Below are 25,783 nucleotides of genomic sequence, written 5' to 3'. Positions count from 1 at the left end.
CCAGGACATGATTGTGATAGCTGATCCTGTGTCTACTTCCAGTCGGCACGGTACGCCTTCAATTGTCGGGTTTGTGAAGATCTTTTCTTCGATGCGGGTAGCTGCGTGGTCTATGGTAACAGTCATTCGGTTTGACTTCGCTCTTTCTTTCCTGGCCAATCGCGGGTCGCCTTGCCGATCTCGCGCTCTGATTGGCTGGTTTGAAATTTCGGGAATGTGGGGTTTGCATCTCTGACTCAGAGCCGCTCTGATTGGCCGATTTGAATTTTCGGCGGAAGGTTGGGGTGCTCGCAGACTTGGGCCAGGTGCCCTTCCTTTCACACCGCCGCAAATGGCGCCCTGAACTTACATCTTTGGCGCTGATGTCGCCCGCAACTTCCGCATTCCTCCGGGTCTTCCTTGTCGATTTTCCGTGTAGTGGACTTCTTCCTCCTCTTCGCTGGTTGACTCACGATAGGTTTCTTCGTGGTGGACTGTGCTCGGCTTTGCGCCCGCCATCGGCGTGAGTCGCTTTGTAAGGTGTCTGCTGCATGGTTGGACATCTCATGGGCTCTGGCTTCGTCCAGGCGTTTGCCAATGTCAGGTTGCTCTTGGCTAGCAACCGTCTCCTCAAACGGATGTCTCTGACCCCCCGTATAAGTTGTTCCAGCAGCTCTTCGTCCAGATCGCGGTACTCGCAATGCTTGGAGGCTTGTCTCAGGGCTGCCATGTAGTCGCTGATAGACTCGCCTTCTTGTTGCCTGCGCTCCCCAAACTCGTACCGTCGAACGTATTTGGACGGGGCTGGTGCGTAGTGATTCTTCAGGAGGGTCTGAAGGGTCTGCCACGACACGGAGTGTAGCGGTGTTGGCTCCGCCAGTGCTTCTGCGACGGCGATGACTGCGGACCCACAGTGGCTTATGAAGTAAGCCCGTTTGCGGTTGTCGGAGACTCCCTGTAACTCGTTTGCCTCCAGGAAACTTTCGAAACGGGTCATGTATATTCCCCATGTTTCCTGGGCAGGGTCAAACGGAGTGGGTGGCGCGTAGCCGGTCATCGCTGCATTCGCTATCACCTTGCTGGGTTTGATTCTCGTAGTGAGTTCAGCTCTGTTCTGGTGCTCTGCCTCAAGATCCCACCTTCGTCGCCAATGTTAAGTTCGGGTATTGACGAGGCAGGAGACCAGGTTAGTGACAACAGCTCTTTAATATAGTGTGACCCAGCAAAACTCTGGAGAAAAACCTCTCCTTATATACACTTCAGCCTGAGGCTGCAACCAATCAGGAACGAGATATTTCCCGCCTAAAACTCCCGCCAAAACTTACAGTAATACATTACAAAAAGGTCCACATTTTGCTATTAAATTATAGTTCAAATTCTTTGCTATTTAATACAGAAGAGACTGTTTTATAGATCAATGCAAATTGAGTCACTGGGCCTGAACTGCAAAAATCTAGATGATCACAAGATGGCAACAAAGATCAAATTTTATATATATCTTTATTGCCATCTTGTGGTCTTCTCCATACTTGTCCTTATTGGATAAATGGGATAGAAACCTTTGCTAACATACAGAAAAATCGCTCAGAGATCTGTTAGTTCATTTTCTATTTTCTCCCCATTTTTGTAAAAGAATATAAAGTGTTACATTTAATAATGTTAAAACCTTTGTTTAATAATATACATCACTCTACCAACAGCATATTAAGCATTACAATCCAAAATACCGAGAGAAGAAACTATACTATAAAGCTGCAATTAACTTTTACTTTGTAAGTATTAAAACTTAGTCATTATATAATAGGAAATTGAGATTAATGAGGCAGCAATAACTGCTAGATAAATATATCGCTCTTTTTGAATTTAAATGGTGCAGCTACAGATAACTTACCCTATTTCTTTTATGTTATTATTGGCTAGGCTTCTTTGAAATGCAAGATACAACTTTTCATACTGAAATGAAAAGGTCCACATTTTGCTATTAAATTATAGTTCAAATTCTTTGCTATTTAATACAGAGGAGACTGTTTTATAGATCAATGCAAATTGAGTCACTGGGCCTGAGCTGCAAAAATCTAGATGATCACAAGATGGCAACAAAGATCAAATTTTATATACATCTTTATTGCCATCTTGTGGTCTTCTCCATACTTGTCCTTATTGGATAAATGGGATAGAAACCTTTGCTAACATACAGAAAAATTGCTCAGAGATCTGTTAGTTCATTTTCTATTTTCTCCCCATTTTTGTAAAAGAATATAAAGTGTTACATTTAATAATGTTAAAACCTTTGTTTAATAATATACATCACTCTACCAACAGCATATTAAGCATTACAATCCAAAATACCGAGAGAAGAAACTATACTATAAAGCTGCAATTAACTTTTACTTTGTAAGTATTAAAACTTAGTCATTATATAATAGGAAATTGAGATTAATGAGGCAGCAATAACTGCTAGATAAATATATCGCTCTTTTTGAATTTAAATGGTGCAGCTACAGATAACTTACCCTATTTCTTTTATGTTATTATTGGCTAGGCTTCTTTGAAATGCAAGATACAACTTTTCATACTGAAATGAGAAAAGGTCATATTAAATCAGATTTCAATATGTAATAATGGTGTCAGAGAGCACCTGGTCTTTTAAGCAGAAGCAGAGAAAAGGCACAAATGTAATTTAGCTCAGGTGAAAATCCATTCTATATATTTAATAAAAATATATGCTTAAATAGGAAGGTCTCTTTCAAAGGATCTGCACACAATGTACGACCCTTTATCAACCACAGAATACTTTCTTTCCTTTCTTCAAAGACAGGCACAGTGATATTTACATAAGCAGGCAGCAGGACTGAATCCAGGAGCATCTCTCAGCTGTGAGCTCTTGTTTAAGATAGAAATTCATACCAAAGAAAGATATATAGATTTCTGGATTGCCATTGAATTCCTAACTAACATATCTGTCTTGTTTGCATAGTACACAATTGTTTCCAAGATTCTTCATCAAAATGACCATATTTGCATACAGATCATAAATTTACAATTTTATTTTAAGATATTTTGAAATAATATGCTCACCAAGAATAGCTGTTATTGCACTAACATTTTTTTAAAGGAACAGTGCACTTGTATTACAGAATCATTCTCTATTACTGCCCAGCAATCCAACTCAGAGATTATGGCTTTAAGAAATTTCTCGTTAGCAAATTTTAAAGAGGAATGAAGAGGACTTGTCTTTGCACAAAGCAGGATATCAAAAGATAGTTATCCAGACCTCAGCTATCCTCAATAGACAGTTCTCCAGACACCTATTATTTTTGGTCCATCAGAATGGCGCACTTGAGTAGCTACTATATTTAACATCTCTTGCCGTTTTCAATATTTATTGCACCAAAATTTTAGACATTTAATGGAAGGAAAATAGGTATGAAGGAAGGTTACGTTGTCTGAAGAAAAACGTTAGTGCTGACTTTAGTATTTTACATTTGAAATGAATACCATATAAATAATATTTATATAATATTTAATATCCTTATTAAAATAAAATATAATTAACAATTATATTTAAAAAAACAATATATCAAGGATTTTTTTTGTCATTTATTCCACAATTTGTTTTTAAGAACTCAAATAAAAATAATAAACACAGATATTTATTGGCATTTTCAACTTGATTTAATTCTATTTCAGCTATACTATATTCTCCACAATTCTTAGAACAATCTCTGATTGACATCAGTGGACACATATAATCAGATTTGGGGCATGGTAGTTGAAAAAATATTTCCAAGTAGAAAATTGGTAACATAAGTTGATTTTCAGCTAGTAGAAAGAAAGGCTAACTTTTAAATACTGTATATCTGGATCTATCTTAAAAAAAACATGCAACTAGGTGCAATTTAGTTCTATATATAATATAATCAATTCACTAATGTACTGGAATATTTGTCAGCCAATTTATATATAAAGTTCTGCTGGTATAACACAAAACATCTTCATGTCAGAGTCATGCCACCATTCATATACATACTAGGTTCCTACTCAGAGATGAAATTTACCAGTTCACCAATGTGCACGCACCACATGTGTGCTCTGCTCATGCGCGCCATTGTCTGCGCATGCACAGAGGCTTAAAATGTCACAAAAAATCGACATTATGATGTTCATAAGGGTGGGCGGAGCCTCCTGTACCGATTCACCTGAGCAGGTTTGATTTCACTAAGGGGTGAAATGCTGCCGGTTCGGACCGGATTGGCTGAGCCGGTAGCAATGGTGGCAGCTGGTTCAGAGAACTGGTAGCAAAAATCCCTGGCTCCCCTGCCCATGCCCACCCAATGGCCCGGTCCCCCACTTGCCTGCCTGCTGCTTCTTTTAAAAAATGTTTTTAAAAGTAAAAAAAAAAGGCTCTGATGATCACAGCTGAGCTGCCTGATCATCAGAGCCTTTTTTTTTACTTTTAAAAGCATTTTTTTCCAATCTATTCGGCCAAATACGTTGTAAAAAAAAATACTTTAAAATTTTTTTTAAAAAAAAGATCATGTCCCACAGCTAATCACCACCACCCCTGCGCTGTTCTACTTACTCCATGACTCCTTTTGGCATGCACTGCGCACGAGCACCTCACATTTGGTGCACAGTGCATATGTGCATGCGCGCGCGCAGCACGCATGTATAGCCAGTGAACCGGTAGTAAACCAGTTCAGATTTCACCACTGATTTCATTGTTCCTACTCTACTTTAACAAAGAATGTAGTACGAAAATATTGAAAAGGACTTTAGAAATGGCAGACTATGCATTTTACATATTTAAGGTCACATATCTCATGTTCCTCTAGATGATCCCAGACAATGCGATTCAAAAACAAATCTGCTTTAAAGATCTATAAGAATTGCTGACTGTTACAGGAAATTAGACTCAATTGAGATGTTTTAGATAATAATTTCCATATCTTTTGCCACTGACTTTCCTGACTGAAATTTATGGCACTTAAAAACAAAATGATCATGGGGCAACAGGTAACTTGATTAATCTAGACTAAAGCAAAGCACTATCAGATTGATGGAATAATAAGAAAAAACTGCTTTTTACCATATTTTTCAGACTATAAGACACACCTTTTCCCCCCCTAAAAGGGTGTGAAAATTTGGGTGTGTCTTATACATTGAATGTAGCCCGGCCCACCCACTGGCCCCCACCCTTTGGCCTCTGCCTCCCAGCAATTTATCTCCTTGCAGCAAGAAGAAACAGCCAATTTCAGCTTCAGCACTGCCTAATTAGCACAAGTTGATAGTCCTTGGATCGGCCTCCTGACGCTCAGCTGTTGCAGGCTGCAGGGATTAGCATTGCTGCGTGGGCCTCTGCTGCTTGCTGCAAGGAGGTAAATTGCTGGGAGGCAAAGGAAGATTTCTTTTTCTTGTTTTCCTCACCAAAAGAGATAGGTGTGTCTTATAGTCTGGAGCATCTTATACTCCGAAAAATATGGTAATATTTATGTAATGTGGATATTATTTACTAAGCAGAAAGATTTTTTCAAAATATTGTTAAACATATTCGAGAGGCAAGTTTAGCTGGGAAAAAGAAATAAAATAAATTTTCCTAAAGCAAAACCCCCACCTCATTAGCATATATTAATGCCTCCATTATTACTATGAAGGCAAAGTTAGGACACTAGGAACCAATTTCTATTGCTGTACAAATGAGTGGGCCCTGAAATGTATAAAAAATAATAGGTCCATTTAAATTTTGCTGTAATGCTCCTGACAGAACTAATTCTGTACCGAGTTTTGCTAGGCAGCTAGCCAGAAACTTGTTAAGTAACTGATAAATCAAAGTATTATACTTGGGGTACCTGAATCAACATGTTTCCAATAGTCTAGAAAGCGGTATTTTAAAAAAAAACAACAGAATTTTCCAATTGATATTCCAAATAACTTACTTCTGGAGAGATGAGCTTGTAAATGCTCTCAGCTAAAGTATGCAGAAATACTCTGTTCCTGCTGATTTTCCTTTGTGGAAGGTTTCCATGAGGGACTTTCTCTCTGCAGATGGGCAAAGGAGCCTTAGAACTGTTGGGCACCTCACCACATTCTTCCTCCTTTTCATCTGGAATGCAACTTTGGTTGAGCAAGGAGAAAGGACATTCGCCAGTGATCTTCAGCTCTTTCAGTTTTGTGCAGAACATACTGTACAGATCACTGTTATAAAATTTTGTGTATATCTCTATTTTGTGCTTAACATGGCCACCTCCATTAACCAACCAGAGAAGAAAGAGCTAACAGCAGGAATTCCTGTGGCAAATTAGTTATGACTGTAAAATCAACTTCCAAAATAACTTTATTAGCCTGCAAACAAAAGAAGGGGGGAAAGTGAAAGGAAAAAAAAGAGTTATTATAGTATACTTTCTACTATATTAAAGAACCAGCATAATTTCTTTGTTTTCAATTTTTGGACATCTTATTAAATTACACAGTAATTGATGACATAACCTGCAGGCACATGAATTCTTACATTCTTCTCTTTTGGTGGCAAAAGAAAAAGAAATGAAAACCTAGTTTTCACTGGGTTGCCAAGAAACAGAGATATTTTTGGAACAATGAAGCAGAATCAAACAAGTTGAATCAATTTGGGCGACAATATGGGAAAAACAGTTCTGAAGAAAGTCAATTTCTTTGAGGCCGTGATAGCTCAGGCTGTTAAGAAGCCTGTTATTAGAACACAGCAGCCTGCAATTACTGCAGGTTCAAGCCCGGCCCAAGGTTGACTCAGCCTTCCATCCTTTATAAGGTAGGTAAAATGAGGACCCAGATTGTTGGGGGGGCAATAAGTTGACTTTGTAAAAAATATACAAATAGAATGAGACTATTGCCTTATACACTGTAAGCCGCCCTGAGTCTTCGGAGAAGGGCGTGATATAAATGTAAACAAAAAAAAATTGTGTAACACTTTAATTGTTTTATATATCATATATCAAATGGGCAAACTCTGTTTTATTGCTTCCTAAGGCAAAAGATTTTAACTGATTATGGACTGGATGCAGGTTGCAAAAAAAGTTTACATGATAAAACATGATGGTCTGTGGGAAACTATCTGCCTTGCCTACAACCATCTTCATATAGATTGCTGAAATATTTATTTATATTTTCTTGGTGCTTTCCATTTAAGTTATAAAGATAAACTTCTTTAGCTGGTATCATCATATCCTGATTGTAAAAGGCAGCACATAATTATCTGTGTTAGATAATTGGAGCAAAATCCAAATGGACAATTTACAGATCTGTGTCATATCATAAAACATACATCTAGTCCACAAAAAGTTCACCTGGCACTAATTTGGGTCAACTACGATATATAATAGAAGCCATTTCTGAATTCAGAATGAAGGACAGATATGCTATCGACTGAATTAGATTGGAATTCTATAGTGACTTCCCAAGATCCATATATAATTTTTTATTTTTCTTGTCCTCAAAAACAATCTGATAATTTGCCTCCAGTGCTCTCCCAGAGGAAAAGGTACAATAAAGAACTAGAATTAAAATATATTGCTATGAGCTAGTGTGAAGTGTGTTGCTATGGAAAGAAAAAACCAATCCAGTCATACATACATACATACATCCCCAACTTTTATCAGTTGAGAATTAACCTCTGTCATAGCAATGAAATCAACTTGTACTTTGAGGGGGAAGAATAGATGGCTAAGAAAATTGATGATAATGGCTGAAGGCATGTGAAAGTTTCCTTACAGACCACTGAAGCATACTAGACAGAAAATTATTTTTCCCCAGCTCTGCCTCCAGATTTCATTCCTGTGGTTCCATCAGCATTTAAAAATGATTAGTTTGTATGAATCTCTGCAGTTTTGTAAGAGATTTTGTAGTGCTACAGGGCAATTGACTAGGTAGGGCACCACCCGTACAACTGCATGACGCTGCAATCTGTGGTGTTGAAAAGTAATGAACCAGACTTCAAAATAAAGTGCAATAACAGAAAACATGTAAAATTAATTGTAACTTTGTTGACATATATCTGAACAATTAAGTATTCTATTTACATAGGTAGAAATGTCAACTTAATTAAAATGTATATATAAACAGATTGCAGATTGGGATATTCCTCAATTTTAGTGTAAAGCCCTGTTTAGAAGTAAGGGCTTCATAAAAGTCAGTATTATTACAGAAGATTTTGGCATTTAGTCTCTTTCCAATTAGATCTTCCTGTAAACATAGTGATTTATTTGATCCTTTAATACTTCGACATTTCAAGTCCAATTTATTGGAGTTAAACCCAAAGTAATTAGGTATGTATCAAACTGACTACAAAATAATATTCTAAACCAGCATAACATTTTAATTAAAAGACAAAATGCAATATAATATAATTTGATATTTAAAAGATATATTAATATGCTCTCATTTAATACCTAAATTTTATGATAATACACTTAAAATATACATAGTACTATTACTTTATTAACAGTGGGAAACATATTTATTTTAATACTAACATTTTAAAGCATGATTTTTTTATAGAAAGCAAGGTTCTTGACTAAATAATGTTTTTTTAAAAAACAGAGCTTTGATTACATCTTTCAGAACCTTCATTTTTAGTTCAAACCTTAAGAACAGTGACACAGGGAAAGGAAATCTTTAGTAACCTCTGGGTTACTAGAAGACAGATCATAAGACAACATGAATAAATAATTAGTATTTCTCTTCTAGGAGCCATAGCTCAAATCTATTTATTAGCCGTAACTATTTTTAATTAAAAATGAAAATGGGTCCTATCATAAATTAACCATATTAGGTAAGCTTTGGCACATAGCTAATTTAGGAGCAGTTTGTTATAGTTAAATGTTACATTTAGCCAAAGTTGAAATTTGTAACAGAAAAGCAAAGAAAACTTGGGTGCAAAGTGCAATTCCAAATCAAAGTACCGTATATACTCGAGTATAAGCCGAGTTTTTCAGCACATTTTTTGTGCTGAAAAACGTCCCCTCGGCTTATACTCGGGTCTATACGGCTTATACTCGAGTTTTTTTTTTTTTTAAAGCCCCTCGGCTTATACTCGAGTATATACGGCTTATACTCGAGTTTTTTTTTTTCTTTTTTTCACATTTTACCGGACTGAAGCCCTGCCGGTGCAGTGAGAGGGCGGGGCGGGGGGGCCGCCAGCCTTCTCAGCTGAGGGAGGGAGGGTTTCCCCAACCGGTAGGTGCCTCATTTCCCACCCTCGGCTTATACTCGAGTCCCCAGTTTACCCCAGTTTTTGGGGTAAAATTGGGGACCTCGGCTTATACTCGGATCGGCTTATATTCGAGTATATACGGTAGTCATTTTAATGCATTTCAGTGCTATTGTTTTATACAGACTGTTTACAAGTATCAGCTACAGCAAGTAGAAATAAAAGCTTGCAGGGTGCCATATTAGTTTCTTATTTTCGTTCTAAGTTTTTGTGTTATATTTAAAATATACAATATAAAGTCTTGGTAAATCATTTATTTACATTCTTGCAGCATATTTGTCAGATCCACCATTGTATTCTGGTGTTCTGCCATTGTGTTGGGGGAAGTGATGGCGTGCTTGGGATTTTTCCTCTTCTGCTGCACACTTGGGAATTAGGGAGATAGGACAGACTCTTTCCCAGCCAGTTTTCGCCAGGGTCCATGGCTATTGTGCCCCGAGTGTGACCTGTTATCTGCCTAGCACCTCATCAAAGCTCCTTAAACATTTTTATAGCCAATATCCGAATAAAGCTAACTAAGTTATTTTTACCTCTTTTCTCTCATTAATTATTTTTTGTTCTGCAGCACTAACCTCACTGTTCAGGAGGACATCATGTCAGGTCCACCATTGTATTCTGCTGTTCTTCCATTGTGCTGGATTTCTACATTTTTTTAATTTGTTTATTTATTTTATTTGTCAAATACGCATAAGATAACAGATATAAGTATAAACATGATTATGAATAGAGGATAAGGATATACATGTTTAAAGTCCATCTGTGAATTGGTATATTTTAAATATGAACAGGTTATACCGAGAGGCTAATAATTCAATACTGGTATATATGAACAGAGGGATGCGGTGGCTCAGTTGGCTAAGACTTTGAATTTGTCAATCGAAAGGTCGGCAGTTCAGCGGTTCGAATCCCTAGTGCCGCCAAGTGAGCTCCCGTTACTTGTCCCAGCTTCTGCCAATCTAGCAGTTCGAAAGCACATAAAAAATGCAAGTAGAAAAATAGGGACCACCTTTGGTGAGAAGGTAACAGCGTTCTGTGCACCTTTGGCGTTTAGTCATGCCAGCCACATGACCACAGAGACTGGCTCTTCGGCTTTGAAATGGAGATAAGCACCGCCCCCTAGAGTCGGGAATGACTAGCACATATGTGCGAGGGGAACCTTTACCTTTATATATGAACACTCAATGCTACCTTTCTAATCTTCAATTTATGTCATTTTTACAAACGTAATTATTATTTATTTGTCATGGTTTCCATTCTCATATGTTCCTCTTTATTAGTTTTATGAGGAAAACATATCAAATAATTTTGTTAAGTTATATGGGCTTCCTGTTGACTTCAAAACAAAATTGTTCCAAACTATCTTTACTTTCTTTCAAGAAGGGCCTAGCTGGAAGGGCCTTCTTTTGTGCCAGCATAGCTGGGCCTATTTTTATTCAGAAAGACTGGCTGGCTGGCTGGGCCACAAGAGACTTTCCACTGGCACCAGCACAAAAGAAAGTAGTACAAAAATGGAAGGCCCTGGCCGGTAGTAGTAGTGCAGAATGAGGTGGTCAGGTAGGCAGGCAGCCAAAAGCCAGTCATAAAGGTTGGCCCGTGTGAGACCAAATTTGCTTCACATGATTGCAGAGGTGTAACAGCTAGAACTTTGAGGACTAGTCATAAGTTACTTCAGTGCCTTTGTAATTTCAAACGGTGACTGAATGAATGGATGCATAAAAGGACTACCTGTATTAAGTTATGATAAAATTATTTTTAAGGGATGCCATCTAAAATTCAAAAATGATTAACGTGCAGTCAGCATAAATTGTTCCACATGAGGTTAGGTGGGGATACAAAACATGTCTTTCTCTCATTTCTTATATATATTTTCCATGAAAAATGTGAAACAAGGCTTATTTATATACATTAATCCATACATGAATTCTGTGTATAGGTAATTGTCAACTTACAATCACAATTAAGCCTAAAATTTCCATTGCTAAGCAAGATAGTTAAATGAGTTTTGTTTCATTTTATTACCTATCTTACCGTAGTTGTTAATGAATCACTGCAGTTAAAATCTTAATGGTTGTTAAGTGAATCTGACATTGACTTTGCTTGTCAGAAAGTCACAAAAGGTCTGGGACACTGCAACTGTCATTAATACATGCCAATTGCCAAGGGTTCCAACTTTTATTACATGACTGTGGGGATATTGCAACAGTTATAAGTGTGAAAAACAGTTGTAAGTCACTTTTTTCAGTGACGTTATAACTTGAACAGTCATTAAACAAAGGGTTGTACAGAAAAGAACAATTTACAACTTGAGGACTACCTGTATACAATTTTATTTATTTATTTTTTACCATATTGATTTTTTACATTAATATGTTATAGAAGAGGAGTTAGATATTTGCTATTAGGCATCTATTTGCAATGCATTCTTTAGAGAATGCGTGCAAGGCCACATCTCATCCCACTTCCCATTATTTTCAAAGTGTATTAATGACAGGGAATTAACCTTATGAAAAATTAATTTCACTAAGACTGACTTCCAAGCTAACTACCTTGGAATGTTGTGAGTTTTGACAGTTCTGTGATTTAAGGTAATGCCCTCCAAGGAATTCTGAATAATAAAAGTTAACTGCTTTGTTACTGTTTAAGGAGTAAGAATTTTGTGATTAGATCAAATGGTAGTACAGTGTATGAAAGAGGGAGAAAGACAAATGGAAAAAAGAAAATGTTCCTACTGGCTTTAAATACCAATGAAAGAAATTACAATACAGCAGAAGCAAGGCATACTTTGTGCATATATTTTCCACAGCAGTGGAATTCAGACAATTCAAAGAAAGGTCATCTTTGTCTGATTTTACTGATTTCAGACAATGATCCCAGTGGCTAATCAGCCGTCTCATCTTTATGTCCAATTCTGTAGTCTCCTGACTGACTCGACTGACAAAATGTAATGAGACACAATCTTAGCACCATAATCAAAGTACTGCACAGAGATGACCACAAATTAATGCACTGAGGAATTAGATGTCCACAAATTTAGAAATACTGATAAAACTCTGGAGTTAGTTACTTTATTCATCCAGTGAAAAATACTGCTGCATCTCTAAATAAAAATGTCAAATTTGGATATAGTAAAATAAAATTTCAGTAATCTTTCAGCTCAGTGATACGTTTATTAACAATATACGTATTGTTAATAATACACTGGAAATTTTTAAGAAAATGTTGGATAACCATCTGACTGAGATGGTGTAGGGTTTCCTGCCTGGGCAGGGGGTTGGACTAGAAGGCCTCCAAGGTCCCTTCCAACTCTGTTGTTATATATTATACAATATTATTTATTCTTGTTCTCCAGTGTCATTTAACTGAACTTGATTTTGTTACTCCTTTAAAATTTTATGAAAGGCTCCTTATCATAAATTTATAGTTTGACATATTCTTCTGGTATTACAAAGCAAGTCTATTTCATCAAGAAAGGTATTATTCTCTCCACTAGCCTTGCAGTGCCTGTCAAAAGTAGTTATGAATAACATGCATGTAATAAATGGCAAGTAGCAAATCATAAGGAAGTATAATAAAGTTGCAAAGATTCTTATTGTATATTAAAATGTTGGAAGCATTGTAGCACATGCTTTTGTGTATTATCAAGCTCCAATTTTTAAATGCATTTAGTAGAGTAAGCTTGCACGGTAGTTATGCCACACTAAATTTACCAACTCTTCAGTTGCATCTAAATTCCAACCAATAATGAAATATTAAACAAAGTAAAAATCAGAAACAAATACATAATGCTTAGCTTTCCCTTTCCCCCAATAAATTGAATTAAAAATTCAAACAGCAAACATAGAACTGAAATCCTTGCTACACATAAATGTCTAGGCAAAATATTGCAATCTGATGTCAAACCAAATATTTCAACATTTGGTTGACATCAAAACAAATGATATCAACCAAAATGTTTCTAACTAATACATAACTTACAAACAGGCCTTTCAGAGGACAACATCCTATTATAATAAATTCATAATGAACCTACTAAGCATAGCAAATTTTAATCAATTATTTTCTAAGCTTATGGAAAACAATATAATTATAATTCTATAAAATCATTTGTAAACAAATGAAACCAAGCTACAGTAGAAAACAAACTGCTTTTTGTAAAATCTAACTAGTTTTGTAGTTATTCATTCCACCAATCAAAGCTTGAAATAAAAGACCGTTTTTTAAGAAACTGACAAATCAAAGATTAATTTTGTACATCAACAAAAAATATCTACTCTTCTACTAAAAATGGTTCTCGGGAACTAGTAAAATGATAGACAAAATTTTAAAACGTAAGTAAAATGTAAAAAATATATTAAAATATAAGAAAGCATAAAACAATTTTTAAAATATTTTAAAGTACCTAACCTGTTTTGTTTACTTAGATACATCTTGTGCTTCAATATGTTCGGGGTCAAAATATTTAGAAATAGGTGTCTCTATGGCTGTAAGCTATTGTTTCCACTATTCATTAAAATGAATGTACACATCAATGATAAATCAACTAAAAATAGAGCAGCCTCAGTTGGCCTTTACTTGTAAAAAGCGAAGCTTTTCACAAAAGAAAAGATACCGATAGCCTTCAAAGCTTTGGAATTTCCTTTTGCTTGAAGACAGGTGCCTGAAACAATACCCATATTTTTCCTGAGAAAGACTTTTCTGGGAAACTGATTTCCTTTTCATTTCACAATACTATGTGATTGGTTTTATCTTTTATCTTTTTCTCTTGTTAAAATGTCTCATTCAAAGACAGACATTTGTATATTGCAGGCTTTAATTGTTAATATGTATTTATTTACCTATTCTATATATAAAAAGGCAGTGTAGGGAAATAATGGATTAATTTGGAAGAAATCCATAAACCCAATTCTTACCCAGCCATTCAGCTCAGCAGATGACTTGACTGGTCAATACCCTGCAGCCTAATCCACCAGTTTATTGCAAGAATAAAAGGGACAGGGCAAATCTTGTAAATCCTCCTAAATTCAGAGGCAGGCTAGGATAAAAAAGCAATCTGACAATCAGTGAACCAAAACATTTAATACTACACACGTCTTATGGGAATCAGTCTTATGAGTTGGGCAACGAAGTCTTCATCAGAGAGGGAAGCCACTTTTAGAGGCACAGATACAGTTCAGGGCTCACTGAAAAACCGTCAACCTTCTAGGAACGCCAGACAGGGTTGCGGGCTGCAGCCTGGGTGGTAACCTTCCCACCAAGTTAGAAGGGGCTCTGGCTCGCCTGTTCTCACGAACCTGCCCCGCTGCCGGTTCCTGGAAGCCCTTGACCTCCAGGCCTCGTTCCCGGCCGTTCCCCCTCGGCTGCGCGATCCGTGGGAAAACCAGAGGCGCGCTCGAAGCGGGGGGAGGCGGGGCGCTGGGGGATTTTGCGGCGATGGCAGCAGCTTAGGATCGAGAGCGGCTGGCGGAATGGGCGAAGGGAAATCGCGACAGCTCCTTCCAGGAACGGGGGTGGCCGGGTGGGGGAAGGGAGGCTCTAGCTACGCTGCCACCTGTAACTGCAATTCAAAGAAACCATTGCTGCTACTTCGTGGAACACTCTCGGCTAGGATGGAAGGGCAAAGGGGGGGGAAAAAACCGGTGGAACAAAACGCCGGTGGGATTTGCCGAGGCAAATGAAGAACATTCCCACAACCTCCTTCCATTCCCCCCCCCCTTTCGCACACCACCTGCCTCGGGTGGATGATGCCGGAGGGGAAGGTATTCCAGTGAAGCCAATCGTTAAACTAGAAGCGAGGAAGAAGGTGGGAGGCGACGCCAGCAGCGGACACGAAAAAGGCGCCACTGATTATCCAAGCGAGGCTGCAAAGAGCGAACAAAGATAGGACGGCAGCTTCCGCGCGAGCGGTTTGATCCCTTCCCCCACGGCGCCTCGCGTGCGGTCCAGAAACCCTTCCCGGTTACGCTTGCGCTTTTCTTCTCTAGAAACTATGCCGGCGAGCGCAGTCACCTGTAAATATCACCTCGGGGACGGAAAGAGACATTCCAGGCGAAGGGGCAGCATAGCGGTCGGTCTGGGCGCTCGTCGCTTCGTTTGCTCCCTGCCGCCGCCGCCCAGCCGTGGTCTTTGAAGGGCGGCGAGGGGAAGAAATCGCAGTCGCGCTCCCCAGCCTGTCAGCCGTTCCCCAGCTAATTCATGTTCAAAACGTTCGTTTGGACAGCTGGCTTCAGCCCCTCCTTCTGGCCCCTCCCGAGCGGCTCTCTGCGAGCAAGGAGGCGACGTGTGTGTATGTGTGTGTGTGTGTGTCCAATCAGCAAGCGCCTAAACTAGAACTCAAGCGGCAGAAGGGAGAGCGGGTGCGGGAAAAGCCGCACAAAAGAGAGAGGAGGAGGAAGAGGAGGAGAAAGTCGCGGGTTCGCTTGTATAAGCGAGTCCCTGCAGGATCCCCGTTAGACCCTTCGAGTGGCAGCCAGACGGAGTAAAGGTCTTTATGATGAAAGCCACAAACACCATCTGAACTATTGCACTCTCAAGCAAAACGTCGATGTGTTTTCTCTCTTCCACAGTCCTCCCTGTGTATCATAATATCAGAATTATGGAAAAGGACAGCCTAACGCCTTTGGCCTTAATCTGTTTCCTAGAACCTCTTTTCCCCAGGCCAGGCTTAGTTTGGCCACAATTGCTGGGGAGCCAGTAAGGAAGAGCAGAAAAAGAATAAACAAAAGAGAAAAAAAACACAAGAGGCAAAAATAGGGTACAAATGAATAAACAGGAAATTGATATGATTAATAGAAATTAAGGCTGTTCAGGTTTTCATTAATAATAAATACCCAAGTATGTTTTTTTAAAAAAAGAATGCTTTAGTCCTAAATAGAGTGTCAGAAACACTAGTAGGATGGTATAAAATTTAAGAAACACCATAAAACTTAAATATTAAAACTACGCAAGTTTTTTGTGTATAATTTTGAATATGGTACAAAGCTATATATAAAATTGTAATATAGAAATAATTTTCAAATTGACTTAATGATAGTCAATGTTCTTTTGGTAGATTTATAAGATACAAAATTATTTTGGACATTGAAGTGTGTCTCACAATTCAGCTAGTCTTTGTAAAGAGATCAAAAGTTCTTTCCAAGAAATACAGGGTTCCATTGGAGCAGTTAGAATGATCAAGTTTATATATATATAAACATATATATATATATATTGTGGAACCATATGCTTTAGTAAAGCTGAATACAAGTACACCGGGGTTGAAATAAAATTCACCGTTATTGTACTAAGGAAACCAAACTGAAACATGGACTCTACTGAGCAGATTTCTCATCTCCCTGTGAACCAAACCAAGGAGGGATGGGGAGACTTTGGGATGGATTCTTCTTTCAGCAAACCTTTAAGCTGTTATTGTTCAGGGCTTACTTTAAAAAGTTTTCAACCTTACATGTCTTCCTAAGCATCAGATATTTCTTGCTGGAGTAGTTCATTTATATATTTTTATACTGGGTTTTTAAATTGCATTTTTTGTCTTTCTTCTTTTATGTGTTGTTTATAGTATTAAGAATAATGCCAGACTATATTTATTCTATCATTCCACTGTTTATAACAATATCAAAAATGAGACTTGCACTGGCAAATATAGATGCTGGGAAATGATCCCTCTGTTGGCTACATTCAGACTTCAAGGGTTGTAGAATTTCCACATTCCAATTTTCCATTATTTGTTCTAAATGGCTTGCTTTTATTCTGTGATAAAATGCTGCTTATGCCTGTGAAATAAAGGTGACTAAATACAAAACTTCCATTCTAACAATATGTGTGGCCTGCATCTCTATATGCATACGTACGAGATTTAAGCTTCAACTTTTTTTTTAATTTTGAGGACTGCAATTAAAAATAATTTAAAAAGAGAAATCTTGTTTTTATTTTTGTTTTCTGGTAGACATTAGTTCAGCAGGAAATACTCCTAATAAAAGAACCATGAACCAGGCAGAGTATGTTTGTCACATATTTGACTTTTTCTCAGCTTTAAACAAATTGATTTTAGTTGAGCTAAGAAACACATTTTCACAGTTTCTAGCTCAATATAAATGTAAGCTGACAGCAGGTCTTTGTAGCACAAAGACCTTTGGTGTTCAGAGTTCTGTAAGGTAATTTTTAATAAAATATTGTTTTATCATTTTACGGTAGTACCAATAGAATGTACACAGAATAAACATAACACTGTATGCCATTCAGTAGGCCATTTAAAAAAATAAAAACATTCTGAGTCCCATTCTAACCAGCTACTTAACCCATTTCCTTTGCATTTCTTTCCTCCTTAGATAAATTGTGGAGCCAAGCTCTTCATTTCTAAACAGAACACGCCCACCCCAAATGTCTTCCATTCTTCTCTGGACATCATTTGAATAAAGATAATGCTGGACGAAATGCAAGTGGAGAGAGGGAGAGAGAGATAGAATCAACTGATATAATATATAGATTTAGCCTAAAATAGGGAAGTGAATTCTGTATGATCATATATTTCAATTGTACAGTATGTTGCAAAACAGGTTCAGCTGTATAAAGATAACTGTACAACATCAGGTTCTACAAACTGGTGTACTATAATCTCATATTTTTATGTCCAAGGGCCTATAAAGCATAACAGGAATAATAAAATGCAATCGCACGTGAACCATTGAACTATTCTTATTTATTTGAGAATCCCCCTGCAGAGCTCTTGAGAGAGAAGCTTACAAAGCTTTCTGAAGATGAGTCTTTGGAGCAATCCAGGCATTTACTCATGTCATGACTCCAGTTCCACTGATGAAACACTTTCCAGCTACCTCAGAGTAATTAACCTTAGCAGGACAGGCCATGGCTAGGAGTTCTGGAGTTCCATAGTAAAGACTAAATTGCAATTTTTCCTTCTGTTTTTAATGCTGCAAACAAACATCTTTATCCCTTCTATTTGCATAGATTCTATGATGCTGTGATCCAAGGAGGCTGTTTGTGTTATGTGTAATTAGGGCAACAAAAGGCTGTAAAACATCTTCCCTTTATTGTTTCATCCATACCTTAATTCTTCAAATTACCAGATGATTAACACACAACACTGAAACAATACTTTAAAAATGTATGTTATACTTTGTTTTACTAATTCATCCCTCAGTTCACCAGAGAATCCTTTCTGAAACTGGTCGATCAGGGTAAAATCATTCTAATGCACATCTCTGGCACACACTGGAAATCAGCTATATATTCATAAAGGTGATGAGTTCTTTGCTTCAGTTTGTAAATCACCCAATTTGCTATTCTTCTCTTAATTAAATTACCAAAAACAGGTATACATTTTTTCATCAAGTTGTGATTCTTATCCAACAATGCAACATAGCTCTCAATGAAGGGCATAGCCTATCTGGCTGCCCCTTCTTTCAGCAGACTAAAAATAAAGGCAAACGTGGGATTTGTAGGAAATGTTACTGGCCAGGCTGGCATAAACAATTCATACAACGTTAGTGAAAGTCAGAAATCGATCCAGGAGACTGGAGCAAAACCTATTGGGCAGCAAGTTATGGGACCACTACTGGGTGAGGTAAACCTTGCCTGAATAGCTGCATCAGGCCATTGTGCAGGTTTTTTACTTGCACTACGTGATGATGTAATAATATTTCAGTAACTTGTTCTGAAGACAGCGAGGTGCCTCAAGGCATTGACATCATATTCAGGACCTAAAAGCAAGGTGTGATGCCTCTGTAGTGAGAGAATAATGATGTGTCAAGGTTTATTCCATACCTTCAAGATAGCCAAGATTAAGAAACCAAGGATTCTAACAATGTTTTATATGATAAAATAACAAAATCTTAAAAGCCTTCTCTTAAATAGGCCAGGATATTTTGAATTTCACTTTCCTTTTTCTCAGAACTGAGTAATCTTTCATAAAGTTCCCTTTCAGGGTTTGTTAATTCCTTCTCTCTTCTCAAGACTGTTCATTCCTTCTTAGTGACTTCTTTTCATTGGGGAAATAAAAGTTATGTCCATGTGACCCAACACTGGAAATTCAAGATTCAAGGAAGCCATCAATAGTTTGATATAATGTCTGAGAGCAGATTAATTTGGTTTGACTAGTTTGAAATTTTTAAAAAAATTGTCCTAGGATCTCATACAGTAGCCTCAAAAGCACATGTAGCTGCTTCTTTGTTTGGCTGAATAGATGAAAACAAAATACCTTAACAAGTCATTAATCCTGTGATTTCAGCTGGATATTTTCAAGGTTTTCTGTAAGCTGAGATATAAAGCTATAAAAGCTGGCCCCAGAGAAAGAAGCTGACACAAAACCTATGACATTTAAAGCCATGTCACCCATTATTAGAAATGGAAAACATTTAGGCAAGCATCTGTCTTCACTAAGTACCAATATATTCTTTGCAAAAAAAAAAGTTAAAAACTGCCTTAATGAAGCAGATCTTTTATATAAATTTGGTTTAAAACTGCTCATCTTGTTGCTATTAATGCTACTACTATTATCTCAGGTTAGGAATATTGAAAACACTTTTTAAAAGAAAAATTACTAATTTTGAAGTGGGTTACAAGAGAAGGGGGGGAAAAAAGGAACGGGTTAAATATATTATTCAAGCACATGTTATACATCATTTCTCTATATCCATGATGGTGAACCTATGGCACACGCGCTGGAAGTGGCACGCAGAGTCATCTCTCCAGGCATGTGGGCCATTGCCCATTGTCCGTTGCTCTTCTGGGTTCCAGCCCACCGGCCACTGGTCTTTTTTGTTTTGTTTTGTTTACATTTATATCCCGCCCTTCTCCGAAGACTCAGGGCGGCTTACAGTGTATAAGGCAATAGTCTCATTCTATTTGTATATTTTTTTACAAAGTCAACTTATTGCCCCCCCCCAACAATCTGGGTCCTCATTTTACCTACCTTATAAAGGATGGAAGGCTGAGTCAACCTTGGGCCGGGCTTGAACCTGCAGTAATTGCAGGCTCTGTGTTCTAATAACAGGCTTCTTAACAGCCTGAGCTATCACGGCTATCTTCACCAAAAGAGCAGCTTCCAGGGTGCATGCATGCAGGGAAGATGATCTCCTGGTTATGGGTGTGAGCATGCATACCAGCCACCTGCTCTTGCAGTTTCTCATGTGCATGCACAAGCAAAGACCAGCTGGCCAGTGTGCATGCGCGCACCAGAAACCAGAAGATCATCTTTCTGGAGCATGTGCACTGGTCTTTCTGGAGCATGTGCACTGGTCTTTCGCTCCCATGTGCATGAAGACCATGTGGCCGGTGCACTGGAACCCATGTGCATGAAGACCATGTGGCCGGTACACTGGAAAAGGAGGCGCTGCTGTCAGAGAGGCAAGCTGCCCCATGAGGGCCGGAGAAGACTGCAGCATGAAGACGCTGCCAAGGGGTAAGAGGTGCACCGGGCCTGTCGGGAAGCAGGAATGCACCGCTGAGGGATAATGTAGTGTCTTGTCCGCTCTCACCGCAGCCGGGGTCTGCTTATCTGCTCCCGAACACGGAGGAATGTATGCCTCCCGGCCCCAGTTCTGGCTCCATGCCCAGACAAGCTGCAGAGGAGGGGGCACCTCCCGGTCCCAGCCCTGCTCCATGCCCAAGCAGGCTGCAGAGGAGGGAGCATCCCCTGGCCCCAGCCCTGGCTCCATGCCCAGGCAAACGGAGCAGCTAGACCCCTCCCCCTCCTCCACAGCATGTGAGCCTGAGGAAAGTTTACTTCCAACAACAGCTGATTGGAGTGACCCTCGCATCAGAAGATTGGATAGGCGGAGGCAACAGAAGGAATGGAGGGGCAGGCCTTAATGAGTGCTGAGTCATGGAGCCACACCCCATGGCCTATATAAAGGATCTGCTTTCTGGCAGTCTCTGAGTCAGGCAAAGTCGAACTTATCTTGCTGAAGTCACTTACTGGTCTCCTGCCTGCTCTGAGGACTTTGCCAGGACTTTGGGCAGAGCTGCAGAGGCAAGCCTGATTCGGATTTCCCTGACCCGGCCGTCAGCGGAGGAGTGGGACACGACAGATAAGAAGTGGGGCTGCACTGGCTCTCCCACCTGCTGGCCCCAAAGCTGAGCCCCAGGAACACCGATGCTCCTTACCTCTGAGGCCGAGAAGGGACTCCGGTTTTCTAGCGGAGGGAGGCAGCATTCCCTGCCCAACTTTCTCCCCCTGTCCAAGGTGCGAGGACCCCCGAAAGGCAAGGTGGAGCGCCGAACAGCTGGTCTTTGTGTTCGCATGCACGCCAGAAACCGGAAGACCAGGTTGCCTGTGGACATGCACATGCCAGAAACCAGAAGTTCATGTGCACACACATGCTCCCATTTCAGCACTCGGTGCCGAAAAGGTTTGCCAACACTGTCCTATATAGTGGTTGATCCTTTAAACACAGCCCTGTTTTTACATGCCTTTTTGCTTTCAGTATTAAAATATGAAAATATTTTATGGAAATCTTGTTATACTGATGCTTGAATCTGTATTTTGCTCTGTTAATTTCTACACTGTATTTTCTGTTATATTATTTTTTTACTTTTACAACATCCAGCTTCTTGGCTCAGATGAAAATGTAAACCAAAATGACAATTACTCATGAAATGTCTCCTTTTTACAAGCATCTGGATCCATTCTTCACTTTATGAGAAAACTCTCTCTGTACAGTTTACATTCAAAAACCATTCAGTGTAAAAAGATATACAAGTATTTCTTATTCAGAATGCTGAATCATTCATTGACTAACATTTGATATTTTGCAGTTATTCTCCTCTAAGATGAAAGTGATAACTTCTTAACTGACTGCAAGCCAAAACCATTTTCATATAATTATTAGAAAAATAGTAATATATCAAATTAATTCATCAATGTTAACAGCCACAAATTTTATACAAATTCTAAGGGAAGCATTAAGAAATGAGACACCTATCATTAAATCATAGTTTTAATAGGTTGCATAAGTTTCATTTCCAGAAATATACCCTAACCCCGCTAAAACTATCCTCCAAGTAATTACTAATTTAACAGTTATGCTTCTGACTAACAATCTTTGTTGACTCTGTTCAACAAAACTAATGCTGGTAATTTTAATGCTGTTTAAAAAGTTCTAACATGAAATATGCAATTGTCTAATTAGTTTAAAATTAAATTATTTTATTTAATTGTGGATATTGTAGGCTGCTACAGACTGTTATAATAGGCTGCTTTGCATTCTTGAATACAATAGTTTGTACAACTATTACAATAATCTGTTACAGACTATTAATATCACATTTTTATTTTATAGAATTTTATTGGCCAAGTGTGATTGGACACACAAGGAATTTGTCTTGGTGCATTGTGTCACTGTAGTATAAAAACTAACCAAAACAGAAATCATCTACAAAAGCAGCCCCCAATCTTTTGGGCATCAGGGGCAGGTTCCCTGGAGAGAGATTTTTCTGCAGACTGGAGGGGGCATGGTTTCATTTGCTGCCTGCGTCCTGTGGATGGGGCTTTGCTTGTTTGTGGGGACCTTTTGTTGACATGCCATGGATCGTTGCTGGTCCATGGACCAGGAGTTGGGGACCTCTGATCTACAATACAAAGTGTAAGCACTATAAACAACCATCATGTCAGGCCTGCTTCCATTCAAAACTTAAGAAAACTGCCAACTCCATTGATTTAGAGAAGAGGTACTTTTATTAAGTTTGAAGTGATAGCAGCGAAAGCAAGGCAAGATCTGATTCAAAATGCATGAAAGTTACAGATTAAAAGTCACCCCAAATCCCACCCCCAGGGTCCAGCAATGAGAGGCCAATAAATGTCCAGTATGATGTTGTGGAAAGGCCTGCCTTCAAGTATTTCTCCTATCTGGAATGTCAGGACAGTTGGCCTTGACAGAGTGTAAACATCTCCCTTCAGCAGTGTCATAATTCATGAATGCAAATCTCCCTTTCAGTTCTCATGGGACTACACCTGCTCACTTTCCCATCCCAAATACTCAAGGCCCCCTTCCCCATTACTATGGCAGCTGATGGCAAGCATGCTGAAGAAACCCATACTGGAGATCTGGCTGACACACCATGTCGGAAAGACAGGCAAGCAGGCAGGGAGGAAGATAGGCAGAAGACTAGCAGAAAAATAAATAAATATATTAATAAGTGAAAGATGTAGGAACAAAACAAAAGTAACAATATCTCAACAGTATCTATGCAATTTTCATTGAGAAGCCTTTTACTATTTTATTTATTTATTTATTTATTTATTTATTTATTTATTTATTTATTTATTTATTTATTTATAGATGAACCAATTTTTCAATCATGATGCCTGTCAGCACTTGCTGTTTCTTCAATGTAGTTGTTACTAATCTACGTCTAAATATATCATTACAATTAACTATTTGGTAAATAATGCTGTGCAGTATTATAAGCAAAATAATATATTTTATAATATTGCTACAGGGCATCTTATTAAATAATTCACATTCACTGGTAAAACTGCACAGTGATTTTAAAAAATCCTGAATATCACTCAGTCTAATAGAAGAAATGAATAGAACAATTTGCCTTCTTGAAATTCATAGTAAATAGTAAAATTGCCATAGTCTGCCCAAACATGAGAACTTAAGACCATGTCTACAGTATCAGGTGCCAATTAATTTTTACTTTCCCAAGTGATGGAAAATGGTCTTTTTTTAAAGGAAAAGTGGGTTGCTCTAGGAAAGAAAAATAAAAACTAAAACTGCAAGGTTTCAAAACAGTGCATTTTAGATAAATACAATAACAACTGTGCAACTGACAACAACAACAACAACAACAACAACAACAACAACAACAACAACAATAATAATAATAATAATAATAATAATAATAATAATAATAATAATAATAATAATAATAATAATAATAATAATAATAATAATATTTTAATTTGTATACCGCCCTTCTCCCAAAGGACTCAGGGCGGTGAACAGGCAGATAAAATACAAATACACACAATAATTAAAAACATCCCTTAAAAAACTAATTTAAATGCCCAAATGTTAAAATAACATACTCCCCCATAAAATCACAAAACTTTAAAAACCCATCAAATAAAGATAAAAATCAGGCTAGTCCAGCCATACGAAATAAATAAGTTTTAAGTTCGCGGCGAAAGGTCCTAAGGTCAGGTAATTGTCGAAGTCCGAGGGGAAGTTCGTTCCACAGGGTCGGAGCCCCCACAGAGAAGGCCCTCCCCCTGGGGGCCACCAGTCGACACTGTTTGGCTGACGGCACCCTGAGGAGTCCCTCTCTGTGGGAACGTACCGGACGATGGGAGATAGAGGCCGGCAGTAGACGGTCCCGTAGATAGCCCGGTCCTAAGCCATGGAGCGCTTTAAAGGTGGTAACCAATACCTTGAAGCGCACCCGGAAAACAACAGGTAGCCAGTGCAGTCTGCGCAGGATAGGTGTTATGTGGGAGCTCCGAACCGCTCCCTCAATAACCCGCGCAGCGTTCTGAACTAGCTGAAGTCTCCGGTGCTCTGCAAGGCGAGCCCCATGTAGAGAGCATTGCAGTAGTCCAGGCGAGAGGTAATGAGAGCATGAGTGACTGTGCATAAGGCATCCCGGTCCAGGAAGGGACGCAACTGGCGGATCAGGCGAACCTGATAAAAAGCTCTCCTGGAGACGGTCGCCAAATGGTCTTCAAAGGACAACCGACCATCCAGGAGCACGCCCAAGTTGCGTACCTTCTCCATCGGGGCCAATGATTCACCCCCGACAGACAGCCGCATCTGCAGCTGACTGTACCGAGGTGCCGGCATCCACAGCCACTCCGTCTTGGAAGGATTAAGTTTGAGCCTGTTCCTCCCCATCCAGACCCGTACGGCTTCCAGACACCGGGACAGCACTTCGACAGCTTCACTGGGGTGGCCCGGGGTGGAAAAGTACAGCTGAGTATCATCAGCGTACAGTTGGTATCTCACCCCAAAGCCACTGATGATCTCACCCAGCGGCTTCATATAGATGTTGAACAGGAGGGGTGAGAGAATCGACCCCTGCGGCACCCCACACATGAGGCACCTTGGAGTCGATCTCTGCCCCCCTGTCAACACCGTCTGCGTCCGATCAGAGAGGTAGGAGGAGAACCACCGATAAACGGTGCCTCCCACTCCCAACCCCTCCAACCGGCGCAGCAGGATACCATGGTCGATGGTATCAAAAGCCGCTGAGAGGTCTAATAGGACCAGGGCAGAGGAGTAACCCCTATCCCTGGCCCTCCAGAGATCATCCACCAGTGCGACCAAAGCTGTCTCAGTGCTGTATCCGGGCCGGAAGCCGGACTGGAACGGGTCTAGATAGACAGCTTCATCCAGGTACTGGGGTAGCTGACATGCCACCACACTCTCTACAACCTTCGCCGTGAAGCGAAGATTGGAGACTGGCTGGTAGTTCCCTAAAACAGCTGGGTCCAGGGAAGGCTTCTTGAGGAGGGGTCTCACCACCGCCTCTTTCAAGGCCGCGGGAAAGACCCCCTCCCGCAGAGAAGCATTGTAATCCCCTGGAGCCAGCCTCGTGTCACCTCCTGAGTAG

At 39.3% G+C, this 25,783-nt stretch overlaps 1 protein-coding gene across 3 annotated transcripts in view; it reads right to left on the bottom strand.

The window, feature by feature from the left end:
* GUCY1A1 (guanylate cyclase 1 soluble subunit alpha 1) overlaps positions 1–15,670 on the bottom strand; it is a 28,290-nt gene extending 12,620 nt beyond the window's left edge. Inside the window, exons 1-3 of one of the 3 annotated variants that reach the window (XM_058192224.1) lie at positions 15,227–15,670; positions 5,916–6,321; positions 1,871–1,932 (exon numbers count right to left, since the gene is read on the bottom strand). In XM_058192224.1, coding sequence (XP_058048207.1) covers positions 1,871–1,932; positions 5,916–6,161 — 308 coding nt within the window. In that variant the 5' untranslated portion in view covers positions 6,162–6,321; positions 15,227–15,670. Of the gene's footprint in view, positions 1–1,870; positions 1,933–2,492; positions 2,555–5,915; positions 6,322–15,226 lie in introns of all 3 variants that reach the window. The other 2 variants (XM_058192223.1, XM_058192225.1) reach the window with 2 other exon arrangements.
* Positions 15,671–25,783: the final 10,113 nt, after the last annotated feature.

The sequence above is a fragment of the Ahaetulla prasina genome, chromosome 8 (assembly GCF_028640845.1).
Source record: "Ahaetulla prasina isolate Xishuangbanna chromosome 8, ASM2864084v1, whole genome shotgun sequence".
Taxonomy (NCBI): Eukaryota; Metazoa; Chordata; class Lepidosauria; order Squamata; family Colubridae; genus Ahaetulla; species Ahaetulla prasina.
Note: the sequence above shows the minus strand (reverse complement) of the source record. Positions and strands in the feature narration are given on the sequence as shown.